The following is a 19,443-nucleotide window of genomic DNA, read 5'->3' on the forward strand; positions in this document are numbered from 1 at the left end:
TTTCAAAAATATATATTTTTTTGTACTTTGGATCAAATAAATGCAGTTTTTTAAATATATTTATTTCGATTTCTAATTTCTGCTAAATATACAGACAAATGTTTCCTCATTGTTAGGAATGTCGAAATGCAGCTGCCCTTGAACATTGCTTTTTCAACTCAGACCTTCAGACAGTTGCATGAGATAGGGTGTTGTGTCCTTAAAAAGTCAAATGCTAAACAGATGAATAAACAGTGTTATATTTTTAAATCTATAGTTATTTTCAATGCCACACGTAATAATGATCAACCCAGGGCATGTGACAAGCGAAACATGTGAACTAGTTTTTGAAATACCCCTAATTCTTTACTGAAGGTTGGGCCAGTGCATGGCGCATGCTCAGTGCGAATAGGGAGTGTTGGAGACAGCCAACAGTGCAGGGAAAGGCAAGACGGGTGAAAAGAGAAGCCCGTCTTCCTTTCGAAAAGGAAAAAATACGTTAACGGCGCTTCGTTGTATGTCCTCGCTTCACACCCGGCCATGCCAACGACACAGCGATGTATTATTACTGCAATCGGAATAAAATGAGCGCTAGTGCAGCTGGGCCTGGAGTGGAGAGTTGCGGGGCCGGGTGTCCGCATAGCGCCAGCCGCTGCTGCGGGGGAGGAGGCTGCGGTGAGCCCGTCAGCGGTGACGGAAGCTCGGCCGCTGCGGCTACAGCCACCAGCGCTGCCCCAGTGCGGAGCTCAGACAGGGAGAGCAGCGTAGCCGAGGCCCAGGCGTTCCGCGAATGGGACGATGCCACCTCCGGCGATGCGGATCCGGCCCAGAAAATGAACGAGGAGGGATTTTTTACGAACGGCGCTGCTGATATCACACGGGAGGGAGACGAATGCGCGGATTCGGGGGAATACGGTGGAGGACACGGGCGATTTTGTAGACAAAGCACTGGAGCGGGCGAGGATAACACCATTAATATTGATCACGGAGGAGCTGGTTTGCGGTGTTTCATGAGCGCTACGACAAGGAGGGACGAGCGCAGAGCTAGTGTGAGACTGCCGCCGGTGCGCACCGCGAGAGCCCGACGAGGACACACGGTGCACGCCGAGAGCGACCGCGCGATGGTGACAGCCGCTGCAAGGTGTGGTCACGGGAATTCCGAGCCCGCGGTCATCAAGCGCCGGGGATGCAGTTTCACCCGAGCCTCCAAGAGGGTGTGTTTCTCGGGCACGTACTGCGGCAGCTCGGACACCGCGGCCCGCGTTGGTTCCAACGGTGAAGCTCACTTGAAGGGCTCTGCGAGCAGTTTCAGGCGCACGTCCCTACGTCGTATCCACTGCGAAAACACGACCGGGGCCCAAAAAATGAATTTCGCAGCGTGCCCGCCTGATGAGAGTGCCCAGCTGCCCACATGCAGGACTGCGAAGGGGCGCGTCAGACTGTACAGGGTGCGCTCCTTTCTTTCTAGCTCTGCCAACCATAACAACGGGGTCAGCGGAAATGGTGCCCCTCACAATAGCCTCCCACCGCAGCCCTCCCTCCAAGCCGAGCCCGACCTACATGAGTGCGTAAAAAAGCCCCTGTGTGCCCTCTCTATTACTTCTTCTCAGTCTGAGAGTGGGCCTCCTAACGGGAGAGAGCCAGAGCCACAGAAGTGTGACGGTACAGGTGTGGGCATTGATGCACAGGGGACTGAGGGCCCCAGCACAGAGCAAATAGAGGCAGTGAGGGGTGAAGCCGAACGCAGGCAGGCAGAGCTAGAGGGCCGTACCGGCCACCTCTGGAGGCGCCTGCAGGCAGTACAGGTGAAGCAGGTGGAGAGGCATGTCACGCAGCAGCTGCACGGCCTATACAGGAGCCTGGGGTTGAGCTGCACCAGAAGGCCCAGTGCTGCATCCAGAAAGTCGGCCGAGCTGAGCAGGCTGGCGCGCAGCTGCAGCGAGATCCTCCGGACTGCAGAGAGCGCCCTGGACTCGGACCACACGGCCAGCAGCTCCGGAGGTGACAGCGACAGTGAGGAGGATGAGGGATTGGAGAGAGGGGGCCGTCGCTTTAGACCTCTGCCAATAAAATCAATGTAAGCTTTTTACACTATGCTTAACCCCAGGTTAAGACCACTTAACCGTGAAGAAGCCCTGAAACAAGATAACCCAGGGTTAAAAGAATCATCCACTCAAAAATGAACATTCTGTCATCATTTACTCACCCTTGTGTCGTTCAAAACATGTATTATTTTTTTTCTACTGTTCCAAAACAAAAGAACATATTCTGAAGAATGTTTATAACCAAACAGGTTTGTTTCCCCATTGCCTGTTGTATGGACAAAAAAATACTAAATGGGAACTGAAATGGTTTGGTTGTAAACATTCTTCAGAATATGTTCTTTTGTTTTACAATGTAGAAAGAAATTAATACTGGTTTGGAACAACACAAGGGTAAGTAAATGATGACAAACTTTATTTATGGGAGGATTTTTTCTTTACATTTTTTTTGTTGCCATTTCAGATGTTAAGTGCTTGGCCTGCTTGTACATACATGCATGTACACCTACACAAACATGTGTACAAAAGCTTCAGATGAGTCATTGCATGTTGGTGTTTCCTTTTGAATCACCACTGTACTTTACAATGTACATGCTGTACTGGCTGTTAATTCAGTTGGTAACAAAATGGGTCAGAAGCAGCATCATCCTCAATGCTTTTAGGACCTCCAAAACAGTCCACTAAGGCCATGTTTTTGCATTCCTGTAGCTTGAAAAGTAGTGCATGGGCACTAGCCAGGGAATGCATAAACTAATAAACATATTCCTTCTCTGTTAAAAATAAAGGTTCTTTATTGGCATTTATGGATCCATGCGGCTGTTAACTTCCATGAAAACTCACCATTGAATTTCACTAATAATGTAATATGTAAAAACCTTTACGTTTATATCACGTTGTTTTATGCATATACTCAATATTTAGCTGCTTCTCTTTCAGTGTGACTAGCAAAGAATGGCAGTGGGTGGAGAGCAGGGCGTGGCTTGGCAGCCGGTGGGTGTGGCTACAGACCCAAGTATCGGAGCTTGAGTATCGGATCCGTGCGCTGACAGAGCTTTACACACATCTTCGACAGGGAAAGGTATTCTGGCTGTCCATGTGTATATTTTTGTGTTATAATGGGTGGTTTGATTCTTCTGTATTTTTTATGTTTTGTCCAGGTTCGGTCCTCTTACTCTATTCCTGACACACCCCTCAGAGCATCAAACCCCTCCCCCACGTCACAAAACTGCAAGTCAGTGGATGATTAAACTTGCATGCAAACACACACTGGTCGATTTTTGGATTTGACATTTAATGTACCATTGCATTACCCCCTAGGTTGTCCTCTGCTGGTGATCCTAACAGGAAGTGGCAGACGGAAGACACTACCACTCCACAAACAGTGCCCAGTCCACCTTCTTCTGCCGCACGGGTTCGACCGCTACTCCGGCAGCGACGTCACAGACTCGTTCGTCTGGAAGATTGCACAACGTTGGGTTCAAAGGTGAACACAGTCTCAGAGCTGACCTTGCTGCTTCTTTTCTGTTATGTGAAGTAACTTCTTATTATTGGCCGCTCTTGAGAAAAAAAGGAATCACAATGCTGAATTGTTGAATTTGTGTGTCCCTCTCAGGCGGTTTCGTTACAGTGTTGGTGTGAGCCTCCAGCTGTGTGTGTGTTATGTTGTGGTGCTCCTTCTTGCTCCCTCTCAGATAAGGAGAAAGGTCTGTGGATGCGTCAGACCTGGCTCGATATGTCCGTTCACCCTGTCCTTTCAATGCCATCAGGTGAGATCTGTATGTTCCCTCTGTGTAATCTCAAGATTATTTGTTTTCTTTGTAAGCAAAGCTTTCTGTTATTTATATTTAGTTCACCTATATTTAGCTTGTATTTCAACAGCACAAATTGTACAAGGCTGTTTAAATAATCCTTTAGGTCGATGTCCTTGAAAGAAACCTTGAAAGTTATCCTTCTGTGTGGCTTTGACACTACCGTGGCCCTGAATTTTTGGTGGAATTTTCTTTCTTTTTCTTGTTTTTTTTTTTTTTTTTACAGTTGAGGTCATAAGTTTACATACACCTTGCAGAATATGCAAAATGTTAATTATTTTTCCAAAATAAGAGGGATCATACAAAACGCATGTTATTTTTTATTTTTTTATTTAGTACCGACCTGAAGATATTTCACATAAAAGACGTTTACATGTCCAGAAGAGAAAAATAATAGTTGAATTTATAAAAATGACCCCATTCAAACATTTACATACATTTGATTCTTACTGTGTTGTTACCTGAATGATCCACAGCTGTGTTTTTTCAAAACCTTGTTTGTCCTGAACAGTTAAACTGCCTGCTGTTCTTTAGAAAAATCCTTCAGGTCCCACACATTTTTGGGGTTTTCAGCATTTTTGTGTATTTGAACCCTTTCCAACAATGACTGTATGATTTTGAGATCCATTTTTTCACACTGAGAACAACAGAGAGACTCATGCAACTATTACACAAGGTTCAAATGCTCACTAATGTTCCAGAAGGAAAAAAGATGCAGTAAGAGCCAGGGGTGTAAACTTTTGAACAGAATAAAGATGTGTACATTTTTCTTATTTTGCCTAAATATCATATATTTTGATTTAGTACTGCCCTACAGAAGCTACAAAAGATACTAACATGTTTTCCAGAAAACAAAATAAGTTAAATTTACCCTGATCTTTAAATTTGAAAAGTTTTCACCCTCTTAATGCATTGTGTTTCCTTCTGAAGCATCAGTGAGTGTTTGAATCTTCTGTAATAGTTGCATATAACTGAGTCCCTCAGTTGTCCTCAGTGTGAAAAGACAGATCACAAAATCATACAGGCATTGTTGAAAAGGGTTCAAATACACTAAAATGCTGAAAAATCAAATAATTTGTAGAACATGAATGATTTTTTTTTAAGAACAGTGGGCAGTTAAACTGTTCAGGACAAACAAGGGACTCATGAACAACTGTGACTAATCAAAAAAAAAAAAAAAAAAAAGCACAGCTGTGGATCATTCAGGTATCAACACAGTATTGAGAATCAAGTGTATGTAAACTTTTGAACGGGGTCATTTTATAAATTCAACTATTATTTTCTCTTGTGGACTATATGTAAACGTCTTTTATATGAAATATCTCATTCAGGTCAGTACTACATAATAAAATAATATGCATTTTGTATAATCCCTCTTATTTTGGTAAAAACATTTTGCAGATTCTGCAAGGTGTATGTAAACATTTGACCTTAATTGTAAATGTAGCAAATACTCATAACATTTACTTGTTTTTACCTTAATGCTTTAAATTTCCTCCATTGCAGATTCACCCCTTGCACTGCATTGTGGGATGCGCCCGCTGGCCGGGCACCATTCTCATAATTCACTACAGTGTACAGACATGTCATCGGCGTCCTCTTGGCCGGGGAGGCGGGGCCAGGGACGAGTTGGGAGAGTGAGGAGGAGACTAGTTTGTCCCCGTCCGCCCAGTACACTGCCTCCTTTATTTAACACACCTGGTGGGTGAAATACATATTGTCACTTCTATCAACATACACACACATTGTAGTATACTACCATTCAAATGTTTAGGGTCAGTAAGATTTGTAGTATTAACAGTAAAAACATTTAAAGTGTTACAATTAAATGCTGTTCTTCTGAGCTATCTATTCATCCAAGAATCATTGAAGAATTTGTGGAAACACTTTGCCGCCTTGATAAGCATGAGACATTTGATATTTCTAAAAGATTTAACAATTTTTACCGTTAACAAAATAGCTTTTGTAGGTGGTTCTGGGTGCAGAAGTCAGAGGGGTGTGATTATTCCCAACTATCTTCATCCACGAGCTCCAGATTTGCCCATTCTGCAGACAACACCGCCAACAACAGACACACCCACTCAGGTACATCTGGTTAAAAAAGCAAAATGTCAGCAGCTCACAATTCTGTGTGTTGTGAATGGCTTACTAAATCAATCTCTTGCTCCTCAGCCTTTGAGAAGGAGGAGAGCAGAAAGCTCATTTGACATTGACAACCTGGTGATGCCTTTGGGCCTGGCTGGACTAGGAGCACGAGTACAAAGATTACAATACAAGGAAATTATCACCCCAAGGTAGGAATAATATATCCTGACCTACAAAACCACTACAGTGAATATGTACATACTCAAATATTACAAGAATGAGCGATTACATAATGACTATTTAGTTTTGATGACTTGGACTTCCTGTGGTCCTTCTGTCAGATAGCCATTGTGCAAAGTGGCTTTGGTTTCAAGTAATTTCCCATTAATTATTCAAACACAGTGCCAAGTATCCACTGTTTCCTCATGTCCCATCATTTATGAAGTAGTACAGGTATATTCCAAACTGGAGCCAGGCTTGCAGTGTATTTACATTATATTATAAGGAAGTTTAAACAGTGAAAGACAGGAGTGTACTAGGATTTTGCTATGGGATTTCCGTGGCCGATACTGACGGATCAGGGTAAATTGAACTTATTTTTTCTTCTGGGAAACATGTATCTATCTACTGTAGCTTCTGAAGGGCAGTACTAAATGAAAAAAAAAAAAAAAAGACATCAAAAGTTTTCACCCCCTTAATGCATGTTTCCTTCTGAAGCATCAGTGAGCGTTTGACCCTTCCGTAGTAGTTGCATATTCAGTTGCACCCTCAGTTGTCCTCAGTGTGAAAAGATTTATTTCAAAATCATACAGTCATTGTTGGAAAGGGTTCAGGTAACAACACAGTATTAAGAATTAAGTGTATGTATGTAAACTTTTGAATAGGGTACTTTTTATAAATTCAACTATTATTTTCTCTTGTGGACTATATGTAAATGTCTTTTATGTGAAATATCTTATTCAGGTCAGTACTACATAAAAACATTTTTTGTTGTTGTTGACATGGCTGTCAGTAGATTTGGGATTTTGGGATGTGAGAGAATGAGAAACTGTCACGTCTGTTAATTGGCCAAGCTAGCAGTTTTTTTGGCTGATGCTGACAGTCTTAAACTGTTGGCTGATATATTAGTCTAGCACTATCGTTGATGAAACATGTGTAACTGTGTCATGTGTTTAGCTGGAGGGAGCTGGACTCTTTCTCAGGGGTCTCTAAAAACCAGGAAGGGGCACATGCCCTGTTGTTCAATTACAATAACACACAGCACCAGCCCAATGGGGAAGGACTGGACAGTGAGGAGGAAGAGGTGTGTGCCTTAACAAGGTTTTCTATTTCATTACAGGCTTTCTTATTAAAACACCTAGTATTTTCTCGACCATTCGAAATTATCGCTGTATCAGTATGTCTGTACTTGTTTGCAATGTTTGTATAGGTGGAGGATCTCTCTGACGCTGTGTTTCTGAGCCGCCATGCAGTGTGTGAGAGCAGAGAGAGGAGTCGGTGGGGGAGCTGGGCTCGCAGACGTCGCCGGGGCAGGTGAGAGAAATCTGTGTGTGAAAGAGAGGCATATGTGATGGAGAATATTTAAACGGGTGTCAGAAATTAGAATAATTAAACATTTCCAAAGGCTGTATATTTGGAACATTAAACTCAATTGGATAGAGCAAGCTTAGCTTTTAGGGCACATTCTTTAACATATTAAAGGGATAGTTCACCAAAAATGAAAATTACCCCATGATTTACTCTCCCTCACTTCCCTCTCCATCCTAGGTGTATATGACTTTACTTTTCTGGACAAATACAATTGTAGTTATAATAAAAAATGTCCTGGCTTATTCAAGCTTTATAATGGCAGTGAATGGCTGCTGAGATTTTGAAGCCCAAAAAGTGCATCCATCCATCATAAAAAGTGCTAAACATGAGTCCAGGGGATTAATATAGGCCTTTAGAAGTGAGGCGCGATACGTTTGTGTAAGAAAAATATCCATATTTAAAACTTTGTAAACCGTAATACCTTGCTTCCGCTAACTGTCGTACATGCGTTCACAAGAGAGTGGCGTTCCAGCGGATGACGTAGGCGTAGCATAAGCTCTGGTGACAGTATGCTAGTCTTTTAAGAACCAAGTTTTGTTTACAGCAAACGAAAACCAGTCTCCTCTTGGCTTACATCGAAATCCTCCAACATTTTTCTTTACCACTCCTCATTTTGTATTTCTAATTAGTGTACTTCTAACTTTATGATGGATGGATGCACTTTATTGGACTTCAAAATCTCAACAGCCATTCACTGCTATTATAAAGCAGGGAAGAGCCAGGACATTTTTTATTACAACTCTAATTGTATTCGTCTGAAAGAAGAAAGTCGTTTACACCAAGAATGACTTGAGGGTGAGTAAATTATGGGGTAGTTTTCTTTTTTGGGTGAACTATCCCTTTAATCCACAAGGCTTATTAGGATAAAACAAATTCCAAAAATAAATATAATATAACCGCGAAAAAAAAAAAATATATATATCTAAAAATGTTTTTTAAAATTTTTTTTATACTTTATATTCAGCAAGGATGCAAATGAATTGATCAATTGTCAGTAAGGAGATTCATAATAATATTAAAATTTTTATTTCAAATAAATGCTGTTCTTTTGAACTTTCTATTCATTAAAAAATCCTGAAAAAAGGAGCTAGATTTCTGCTAGAATTAATTTTTACTATCACACCAATAAATTATATTTTAATATACATTAAAATATAAGAAAACTGTCACTTTAAAAATAAAGTGACAATAATATTATTAAAACAATATTTTTACTATATTACTGTTTTACTGCATCAAATAAGTGCAGCCTTAGTGAGAAAAAGACTTATTTTAGAAACCATAAAAACATCTTACAGACTCAAATTTCTGCTGCAGAAGATAGAAGTAGATTGCATTGAAAAATTATTTTACCATACTTTATTTGTGCTTCAAGAATGAAGGTTAAAATTTACGTATGTATAAAGGATAGTTTGCTGCTGAAGCTTACACTCTCAATTAATATGTGGCCATAAAACAGTGGGTAGTTTTAAAATAGTTTTAGATGAAGTATAGCATGTCAAACTGCAGGACGCTGCGGTCACTGCTTGAAATTTCACTCTCTGCTCGACTTCCTTCCTCAGATCTTCTTCCTCCTTCCATGGGGATGGGAAGAGCTCCAGGGGATTGGAGCAGACACCTGGCTCTCCAGATTCCAGGCAGAGTCATTTTGCAGAAGGAGACGTCTCGCCACGCAGCCCCTTCTGTACTGGAGCGGAGGATCCCTTCAGCCAGGCTGAGGATGAACAGCAGGTGTGTGTGTGCGACTGAGGACTTAACGTTCTGTTCAACTTCATTATTGCTGTAGCCATGGCAATTATTTAGTTGGAAGAACATCTTGCAGTTTTCTATTATTTGAGTTTTCTTTTGAGGGCCATTTGTGAATCTTGAAAGATATATATGCTTATATTGTGAGAGGATACGAATGCATCTAATGCATCTAATAAACCTCAGTGTTTTGGAGTGTAATAACCGCAATGAATCATCATCCTCTACATTTGCAGGCTGAGCTCCCATGGGAACGCCGGTCGTTCCCCTTGCAGGAGTCAGAACTTCAATGGTTGCAAGAAGAGGAAGAGGCGGAGCCTGATGAGGACCCGTGCACCGCCAGCGGCCGCAGCCAAAGCACGGACTCGGGCATCTCTGTGGGCAGCCTGGAGCTCTCCCCGAGGACCCCTCAGCCCCCTCAGCAGCACTCAGGCACAGAGCGAGCCACCCCTCACACACTGTCCTGCAAACCAGCCACCCCGACGACAGTCTCTACAGCTCAGGATTCTCCCACACTTCCTCTTTCCTTATACTCAGCCTCTCCGTTATCATAGCGCATCATTTGTCCGGTCGTTTTTCTGCTCTAATACGAAAACGAAATCAAAACCACAGGTCCCAATGCCACTGACCCCGTCAACCCATTTATCTAACCACGAGCACCTTGCGTCCTTGTTCCCTGAACCCTCTGGAGCCTTACATGAAACCACAGAGCCTATTATTTATAATCTTCCCTCAAACCCTCACTCATTCGCCCAATAACAAGTGCATCTCCACTGACAGCCCAGTTTCCCCTTTGAGCATCTCTGGTCCTTCCTCATACATCCTTTCAACTCTTTTTCACCAGCCTGCCCCCGATACAGCTGCCGCTCAATCTGACGCTACTGTAATGAACAGATGGCGTCTGTTTTTCCATTGTTTATTCATTTTTTGGACCTGTCTAAAGATTTTCTTCCAGCTATGTCAGTCAGTCATTTTGCGTTTTAGTTCAATTGTGTTAACATAGGGCGAATCCAAATTGAAAGCTCTTGGTTATTGATCTCCATATAAAGGCACTACATATTACCCTCATTTTCTGTGACTTAGTTACCTTATTCATGTGTTGTATCGTATGTATTCCGCAGAGATGTATGCGTACTGCCGAAGAATCATAGCATTTAAAGTCTGTTTCACGCTCTCTGGATGCTACCTGTGTCTGTTCTCCTTTCTTTTGAGCTCAACACAAGAAGTATTCTTTTGATTTCCGTGTGTGTGTGTGTGTGTGTGTGTGTGTGTGTGTGTTATGTTAAAGGAAGAGTGATTAGTTCTTGTGTTGATCAGAGAGTATGATTGTGTGTGTGATTTAGACAGGTCTGCTGTACTGCTGCATTAGGGGGTAGCGTTGGTGAATAAAAACATCATTTTGTAGGAACACATGACAAAACATGAGAAGATTAAAGTAAATGGAAGTTCTATGCGAAACGCACATGATGCTCTCAATGCAAAGACGTAATAAAAGGAATAAACACGTAAATGAGAACTGCTTTTGCTTGTTGCTTATTTACTTTCCTCGTTTATAATTTATGTGCCATTATGGAAGCACATTTCAGCATAAGAGAAAACCATGCTTAGGTTAAGCATAATTATGACATATACCCCCAGTTTCACAGACGAGGCTTAAACCTAGTCCCAGACTAAAATGTAAATCTGAGCTGTTTCAACTGAAACAAACTTGCACAGATTTATCTTAAAACCTGCCAGTGCCTTTGTTTTGTCTTAAGATGCACACCAGTAATGTTTTTTCTAAGGCACATTTATAAAAAATTACTTAAAAGTCCTAATTGAACTATGGCCTAATCCTGGCTTAGTCTAAGCCCTGTCTGTGAAACCAGGCTCTAAAGTAATAGTTATGAGGTAACATTTAAATTCACATAGTAAAGTCTTGAGTTAAGTTTAATTTTTTGCATATTAATTATCTTATGGTACATGTTTCAACTTTATCTCAATAGAGTATTTTCATTGGCGCATCACCAATCGGCCGTTTTGGTGGCACTGAACGTAAACAATGCCACTGAACCAAACAAAACTCGCATATTTTAATGATTATTACTGTTGAAAATGATCAATTTTTGTCATGTTTTGGGCTGTACTAATGGGTATGACTGGGAAAAACATTTGGATTACTACAGACTGCCAAAAGTTATAACAAATCAAGGAGAAGAGTACAAAAAACTGTCTAAGGAACAAACACTGTTTGTGGTTGGCCAAACTTAACCTGGATTTCCAGGGCAAGAATCTTGACGAAATTTGTGTCGGTCAGGTAGGTGAAATACTAGGCTAACACATCTTAACACGGCTCATATGTATAATTACCATCTATTAACTTTAGTTTGTCAAAATATTGCACCATTTCCTGCCTACTAAGTCCTTCTCTATATGATTTAGCAGCTTCCACACGTTTGTGTGTGTGTGTGTGTGTGTGTGTGTGTGGTTTAGACAGCATAAATTAGCAGAACAACGTATTTGCAAAGTATTACGTGCAGTCCATGCTGTTGTTTACATCCAAGTATCTCCAATATGGTCGCGCATCCAGGTAACTAACCAAACCTTGTCTTAAATTCAAACCCTCTATTAAGATTTAGCCTATGCATAATCAGTTTTTTTCTTACGTGTTTAAAATGGGACTAAAGGGACAGTCTTATTTATATCATTAAAAAAATATTTTTTGTCATTGTTTACTTACCCCCATGGAGTGCCCACCTATTCGCAGTACTTGGCTATTCTCGGCGTCTTGGTACATTAAAATAGGATGTTGATTTTAAATGGCAAGACACAAAAGTAACATTAAAGTATACTTTCATTTAAAAGTATACACTGGTTGACAAAGTACTGGTTACGTCTTCTGAATAGATGACAGCTTTCTGTATCTTGAACAAATGAAAACAATTATATGTGTCCGCGGTTTTAAACACAACGCGTCGGTCACGTGACACAGGAGAACCAATCCGTAAATGTTACTTGTAAAAATTTTTTTCTTTTTTATTCCTCCTCTAACATGTATAAACGTGAATACATCGGTTTGCAGGTTTGTTATCTTTTTATACATTTTAAAGGATTAAATAATTACACATAAAAGCTCTTTTGAAGGGAGTTTTGATATTACTTAAATGCAACATTGTACAAAATAAGGAAACATCCCACTGGGCTATGCAATCACTGTAATGCACAAGAGACAGTAAAACATATACTATTAGAATGCAAAAATTATGAGGATGATAGGGTAGAATTAAAGACACAAATCAAAGAACAAAATATGACACTTGAGTATATATTATTGGGAAATACATCTGGGAAAGTGCACAAGGTATTAATAAATTACTTAAAAAATACTGGGTTAATTGAAAGAATTTAAAATGCATATGCAATCCAAAGAAGTCTTTTTTTCTCTCCTTTTTGATTTAATTTAGTTTAAGTTAGTTTCACGGTCCTCAACGCCATACTATTCTACTGCCCACACTCCAGTCTAGTAGGTGGCGGTAATGCGCCTTCTAAGTGAGGTGCCAACCGCCATGAAACCTGAAAGAAGAAGAAGAAGTTTTGATATTACACTGCGGGACAACAGCGACCTCTTTCCGTCAGTCATCGAGTAATGACAGACTACTAGAGTAATGAGAATATCCGTTACAATAGGTGGCGCTCATGAGCTGAAACGATCTGTCACACCCAAATATCAAACCACGAGGCGGAAGTAAATACATCGCATGTAATACTGGTGAGTAAACCAAATAAGAGATGTTTGTTTAAAATTTAGTACTGAAAAAACAACTCGTGTACTATTTAGATATTATACTGGTGCTTGTTTTGTAAAATGGACAGCGCTATTATTGGTTTATGCATAACTTGTGCAGACAGACACTTCCTTATTCAGTCGCTCCGCAATACATAGACAGTTATAGCTTAATATCTCTGAATATCAAGTGAAAGAATAGCCATTAAAAATAAATACAATATTGCCGTTAATCTCTCTAAACGTACTGAAAGCATATTATTTGACAAGGTTAAACAAGTAAAAAAAACATATTTTAGATAATTGTTGTGAAGTATTAACTTTTCAAAAGTTTGTAACATTGAAGTAGAGACAAAAATAACTTGATAATTTGCTTAACTTAAAATGTCTGAAGTACATAATAATGTAAATGTAAATGCACATTTATTGACATCTAAGTAGATCTACAAAAGGAATTCTGCAAGAGTGGATATGTATTTTTTTTTATGAAATTATGACTTGTCAATCATCTTTACTTTAATCTGACATTTTTCTTTCATTATATATATATATATATATATATATATATATATATATTTTTTTTTTTTTTTAATAGGTTGAATTCAGGTAAATAAGGCTATGTAATATTTGTCTACATTTTGCAATATTAAGGATTGTAGTCCAAAGGACACATTACCAGATAGTAAAAGTTGTAGCTGAAGTAGGTCACATTTAATCAAGTGATTACATAGTAATGTTTGATCATGCCACAATGTCTGAATCTCTATGTCAGAAATATTAATTCCAGTCTCTCCAGGTTTTCCAGATCCTGTCAGAAGGTACAGTTGAAGTCAGAATCTGCAAAAGGTTAATTATTTTACTAAAATAAGAGAGATCATACAAAATGCATGTTATTTTTTTTATTTAGTACTTACCTGAATAAGACATTTCACATAAAAGACGTTTACATATAGTCCAGAAGAAAAAAATAATAGTTGAATTTATAAAAAAGTGACCCCGTTCAAAAGTTTACATAGGCTTGATTCTTAATACTGTGTTGTTACCTGAATGATCCACAGCTGTGTTTTTTTTGTTTAGTGATAGTTGTCTAGAGTCCCTTGTTTGTCCTGAACAGTTAAACTGCCTGCTGTTTTACAGAAAAATCCTTTAAGGCCCCATAAACTCTTTGGTTTTTCAGCATTTTTGTGTATTTACACCCTTTCCAACAATGACTGTATGATTCTGAGATTCATCGTTTCACCCCGAGGACAACTGAAAGACTCTTATGCAACTAGTACAGATGGTTCAAATGCTCACTGAAGCTTTAGAAGGAAACATGATGCATTCAGAGACGGGGGTGTAAACTTTTGAACAGAATGAAGATGTGAACATTTTTCTTATTTTGCCCAAATATCATATTTTTTCATTTAGTACTGCCCTTCAGAAGCTACAGAAAATACTTAGATGTTTCCCAGAAGACAAAATAAGTTACATTTATGATCTTTTCTTCTGAAGAGTCAGTGAGTGTTTGAACCTTTCTTTAATAGTTGCATTTGAGTCCCTCATTTGTTCTCGGTATGAAAAGATCATACAGTCATTGTTAGAAAGGGTTCAAATACACAAAAATGCTGAAAAAACTAAGAATTTGTGGGACATGAAGGATTCAGAGAGAAAAAAAAAAAAAGTAAACTTTTGAACGGGGTCGTTTTTATAAATTCAACTATTGTTTTCTCTTGTGGACAAAAACAATAAGGTTTCTGTTTGTCTTGCAGTATTTCTGTGGCATCATGGGGGTTCACGGACTTACAAGTTTTGTGGAAGGGAATCGTCAGTTCTTCACCGATATGAGACTGCGAGACTGCCGCCTTGTGATTGATGGATGTAGCCTGTATTTTCGATTATATTTCAATTCTGGATTAGATCAAGCACGGGGTGGAGACTACGACACATTTGTGGTGCTGGTTCGACAATTTTTTGCAGCACTTTCCGAATGCGCTGTGCAGCCATTCGTCGTGTTAGATGGCGGAATGGACCAGACGGACAAAAAGTTCAAGACTCTACAAGACAGAGCCCAAAGCAAGATCCGAGATGCTCACTCTCTTTCCAGAGGATATCCCGGTTGGGTTCTCCCTCTGCTTGTGCGTGAAGTCTTTATACAAGTCCTTTCAGAGCTAGGCGTGCCTTTTGTGCAATGCATTTCTGAAGCTGATTTTGAAATAGCCTCTCTTGCCAAACACTGGGGATGTCCAGTTCTGACTAACGACAGTGACTTTTACATCTTCGACCTCAAAGGTGGCTACCTACCTTTTTCATTCTTCCAATGGAGTAACGTCAGCGGTAAGGCCACGGAACGCTACATCTCTGCATGCCATTTCAGCGTGAGCCACTTCTGCTCGCATTTCAACCACATTAACAAGCAGCTCCTCCCTCTCTTTGCTGTTGTCATCGGGAACGACTACACACCTGCTAAAATAACCGAGATTTTTTTCAGCCGCGTGGAGCTCGAAAGAGTACCATCCGGTCGGAAGCATGGACGTAGTTCCAGTCCTCGAATCGAGGGCTTTTTGCTCTGGCTTTCTCAGTTTGCAAACCCAGTAGTTGCTCTGGAGGAAGTCCTGGAGATTTTGGGTGGACAAGGGAAAGGAAAATTACGTGCACAGCTCTCTGCAGGAATGCAGGACTACCAGCTTCCTCAGAGTAGTAGTTTGGCTCAGTACTTCTCAAGTCCCCAACCTGCACTTCCAGATGCCCAGGGGCTCCCGGCAGCACTGGTTTGTCAACCCGAATGGCTTTTAAGGATGGTTGCATCAGGTAAGCTGTCGTCCTTTATTTTGGATGTGCTTGTACACCAGAAGGTTCTGCTAATTGCGCAGGTGGAGAATAGTAACCTGCCTAGCAGCCATACAACCTCATTGAATATCCGGAAGACCATCTACAGCCTTCTGCTTGAAAAGGCAAGACGGGATGGTCAGACGCCACAGGCGGTTAGTCAGAGAGGAAGAGGAAGGGGAAGACCATCTCAGGGTAATGGAGGACAACAGTGTGATGTCCCACGTGTTGATGAGTATGACAGACAAGTTCTGAATCTCAAGAAAAACACAGTGGAGGCTCACCGACCCAACTGTGTGCCACAGCTTGATCTTGCAGCAATTGACAAGGTGAGAAACTATTTCTGCATGGAAATAATGTCTGCATATGTGACCCTGGATCACAAAACAAGTCTTAAGTAGATACATGGGTATATTTGTATCAATAGCCAAAAATACATTGTGTGGGTCAAAATTATCGATTTTTCTTTTATGCCAAAATTCAGTAGGATATTAAGTAAAGATTATGTTCCATTTAGATATTTTGTAAATTTCCTATCGTAAATATATATCAAACCCTTTTTTGATTAGTAATATGCATTGCTAAGAACTTCATTTGGACAACTTTAAAGGTGATTTTCTCAGTATTTTGATTTGTTTGCACCCTCAGATTCCTGTTTTTTAAATAGTTGTATCTTAACCAAATATTGTCATCAATGGAAAACTTTTTCATTGAGCTTTCAGGTGATGTATAAATCCCAGTTTCAAAGATTTGACCCTTATGTCTGGTTTTGTGTTCCAGGGTCACACATATGTTGTTCCACTAATTGCCTTTTTTTATTTTAGGCATCTACACAAGTAAGACTGAAAATTTTGTTGGGAACACTGGGTGTGATGGACCACGTTTTACAGCCGTTACCTCCTCACCTTTGCCTTCCAGTGTGTGTGACATATTTTTGGATGAAAAACTGTAAACCAAAGCCCAGTCAGCCTCTACTGCAGGCCATATTGTTGGGACTGGTATACGGGGAACTCAGCTGGAGAAAGTCCCATCCTAATGGTATTTTGGATGCCTTTTTTATGCATCATCTGTTGCAGATTTTTGGTTTAAGACAGAAAAAATATACTAAGAAATTGATATAAATTGTAGATAGTTTATTCACATCATAATACATTCTATCAACTTGACGTCTTTGGTTTTTAGAGCTTTAATCACCTTAAGTCAAATTGTTTTGCTCTCTCTATCATGCAGACCCACTATTTGGCAGCAAAGCATCTACTTCTGTATGTCAGCGATTATCTCGTCTGAGGGTCAATCCAGGACAAAGGAGGGGCCTAGATCTGGGTGTGGCCCATTTGCTCAGCCAATGGCAGTCATGTATGTGGGTGGCGATGTTCCTGAACCAGTTACTGTGTTTACCACTACCTGAACCTCAATGTGCCTGGTAGGGTATGACTAGTAAAAAGTTCTCATCTTTGCTGTTTTAAATAAATGATCACCATCTTCATTTAACATATATGCCCTAAAAAGATTACAGCATATTTGTATGTAATATCTTTGGACAAAACAACAACAACTGCTTATATACACATACATATGAGCCATTCTACAGAATTGGTTCTAAGTCAGAGTTGGAAACGTCTTGGAAAATTTTGTATGTATGCAAATTGTATAATATCCAAGGTACACATTTCTAGTAATTGTGCAGTTAATTCTCATATTGTGTTTTTAGAAAGTTTTGGAATATTTATACGTAATTTAAGTATATTATGTATGTTTATTAAATCATATTATATTCCTCTCTGTGTTTCTCAAAGGGTTTTCAGTGGGACTCTGCTGCATGGTCTTGAGGCTGCCATAAGAGGGGGTCAACAGTGTGAGTCTCTGCTTGCAGGGGATGCTGTTGCTTGGCAGCTCTACTCCATCCTGCTAGAGGCATTGACGGGTCCTCCAGTATCAGCAACAGCAAACGGGGGTAGAGGAGAGGGGCAGCGACAGGCACAGCAAAGAGGGAGGGGCCAGGGGGGGAGAGGACGGGGCAATGAAGGAAGAGGGAGGGGCAATAGGGGAGGAAGTAGGGGCAACAGAAGCAGAGGAATGACATCTTCAGACAGTGCTTTGGACAACAGGTTTGCATTGTTGAACTTTGATGACTCTCAGCAGTGGTGGGGTTGAAATAAGAGATTAGAGAATTTCAGATATAGCTATGTTTTTAACTACGTTCTTATGCGGCCTTTCACTTTATAGAAGCATGATGTGGCTGAGGATGTGCCATTTTTCCCATAAGAGCAGCTGTTTACTATGAAAATGTTTTACTACGAGAGCTGTTATATATGCACTAGGTTTACTTGCACTGAATGTATTTTGCAGCTACATCATGAAAATGGTCTGTTTAAATTAGCTTTTTATACTATTTAATTGAATGAACTTTTATGGAAAAGAATGTAGACTTTGTATATTATCAAATTACTCTATTGGGACCAATGTTTTGTTGCTCTACTCCCTTTTTTATGAAATATTTAATGGTACTTATTGTAATTAGTATCATTAATGTTTTTAACGGGATCTGATTCCTCTCCTTAAAGGGACAGTTCACCCAAAAATGAAAGTTTTGTCTGTAATTACCCTCATGTTGTTCCAAACCAATAAGACCTTTGTGCATCTTCAGAACACAAATTAAGATATTTTTGATGTTTTGACATTTACAATTGAACCAGTGATGTTACACAGACTATTTTAACGATATCCTTACCTTACTGGGACTTGAACGTAGTAGTTACATTGCTGTCTATGCAGGGTCATAAGTGTTCAGATTTCATCCAAAATATCTTAATTTGTGTTCCAAAGAAGGACAAAGGTCTTACGGGTTTGAAACTACATGAGGTTGAGTAATTAATGACAGAATATGGTGTAATTGTGACTGAATACAAAACTTAAGTGTCATTGTGTTTCAAAACAGCAAATAATCTCTTGCTTCTTTGCTGTTGCTCTCCAGAATGAATTCAGACTGAAATTAAGAGCCAAATTATTAAGTGCAGCCTTATTGGAAAGTGTCATTGTGCTCTAGTGGGTGTCAGTCAAGGCACGTCCTTGAGACTTGTCCTAAGTTTTATATCTCTTGGCAGAATTTTAGTGGGTACATTTTCATATAGATAAAGTTTAGTTTTCATTTATATTTATATATCTATATATGTATTTGTTTCTGAAATGTCTGATTGCATTTTACCATGAAAAGTTGATGACTAAACAAGACGCTAGTTAATCAGTAACACACATTAACATGTGAACACAGCAAAAAGCTAATTACAAGCAAAAGTAATTGAAAATGAATATGAATTGTCACTTAATTTCAATCTTGAGGTGTGTTGAATGTAATGACTTCTCTCTTTGTCCTGGCATTTCAGAATTGGCCGTTGAATATGAATTATGATTCATCTTTGTTGTATTAAAATGCAAATCCACATACAGTTGAGGTCAAAAGTTTACTTTTTTTTTTACCAAAATAAGAGGGATTATACAAAATGCATGCTATTTTTTTATTTAGTACTGACCTGAATAAGATTCACATAAAAGACGTTTACATATAGTCTAGAAGAAAAAAAAAGTTGAATTCATAAAAAATGGCCCTGTTCAAAAGTTTATA

At 39.7% G+C, this 19,443-nt stretch overlaps 2 protein-coding genes across 3 annotated transcripts; both read left to right on the forward strand.

The window, feature by feature from the left end:
- The first annotated feature begins 365 nt into the window (after positions 1–365).
- LOC141290029 (KAT8 regulatory NSL complex subunit 1) lies at positions 366–10,766 on the forward strand. Of its 2 annotated transcripts, none has more exons than XM_073822226.1 (12): positions 366–2,056; positions 2,958–3,099; positions 3,179–3,252; positions 3,339–3,504; positions 3,634–3,787; positions 5,336–5,530; positions 5,799–5,914; positions 6,002–6,123; positions 7,091–7,217; positions 7,344–7,447; positions 9,067–9,235; positions 9,487–10,766. In XM_073822226.1, the coding sequence occupies exons 1-12, from the start codon at positions 537–539 to the stop codon at positions 9,802–9,804; spliced, it is 3,207 nt and encodes a 1,068-aa protein (XP_073678327.1). In that variant the 5' UTR covers positions 366–536; the 3' UTR covers positions 9,805–10,766. The 2 variants fall into 2 exon arrangements, with proteins under 2 accessions (XP_073678327.1, XP_073678326.1); XM_073822225.1 differs by having other exon boundaries at positions 367–2,056; positions 5,790–5,914.
- A 2,191-nt stretch (positions 10,767–12,957) lies between these two features.
- On the forward strand, positions 12,958–19,265 carry aste1b (asteroid homolog 1b). The gene is made up of 6 exons (XM_073821282.1): positions 12,958–12,998; positions 13,810–13,859; positions 14,765–16,150; positions 16,646–16,859; positions 17,052–17,244; positions 17,618–19,265. Exons 3-6 carry the CDS (start codon positions 14,780–14,782, stop codon positions 17,973–17,975), a joined length of 2,136 nt encoding a protein of 711 aa, XP_073677383.1. The 5' UTR covers positions 12,958–12,998; positions 13,810–13,859; positions 14,765–14,779; the 3' UTR covers positions 17,976–19,265.
- The last annotated feature ends 178 nt before the right edge of the window (positions 19,266–19,443 follow it).

Source organism: Garra rufa, chromosome 17 (genome assembly GCF_049309525.1).
Source record: "Garra rufa chromosome 17, GarRuf1.0, whole genome shotgun sequence".
NCBI classification, from domain to species: Eukaryota; Metazoa; Chordata; class Actinopteri; order Cypriniformes; family Cyprinidae; genus Garra; species Garra rufa.

Excerpts from the sequence above, each read along its gene's own strand:
- aste1b (XM_073821282.1), top strand. The coding sequence starts at position 14,780 with ATGGGGGTTCACGGACTTACAAGTTTTGTGGAAGGGAATCGTCAGTTC. Across the intron at positions 16,151-16,645 it reads ATCTTGCAGCAATTGACAAG|GCATCTACACAAGTAAGACT; the intron begins GTGAGAAACTAT and ends TTTTTATTTTAG. Across the intron at positions 16,860-17,051 it reads GAGAAAGTCCCATCCTAATG|ACCCACTATTTGGCAGCAAA; the intron begins GTATTTTGGATG and ends TCTATCATGCAG.
- LOC141290029 (XM_073822225.1), top strand. The coding sequence starts at position 537 with ATGTATTATTACTGCAATCGGAATAAAATGAGCGCTAGTGCAGCTGGG. Across the intron at positions 3,100-3,178 it reads CACATCTTCGACAGGGAAAG|GTTCGGTCCTCTTACTCTAT; the intron begins GTATTCTGGCTG and ends TGTTTTGTCCAG. Across the intron at positions 7,218-7,343 it reads TGGACAGTGAGGAGGAAGAG|GTGGAGGATCTCTCTGACGC; the intron begins GTGTGTGCCTTA and ends ATGTTTGTATAG.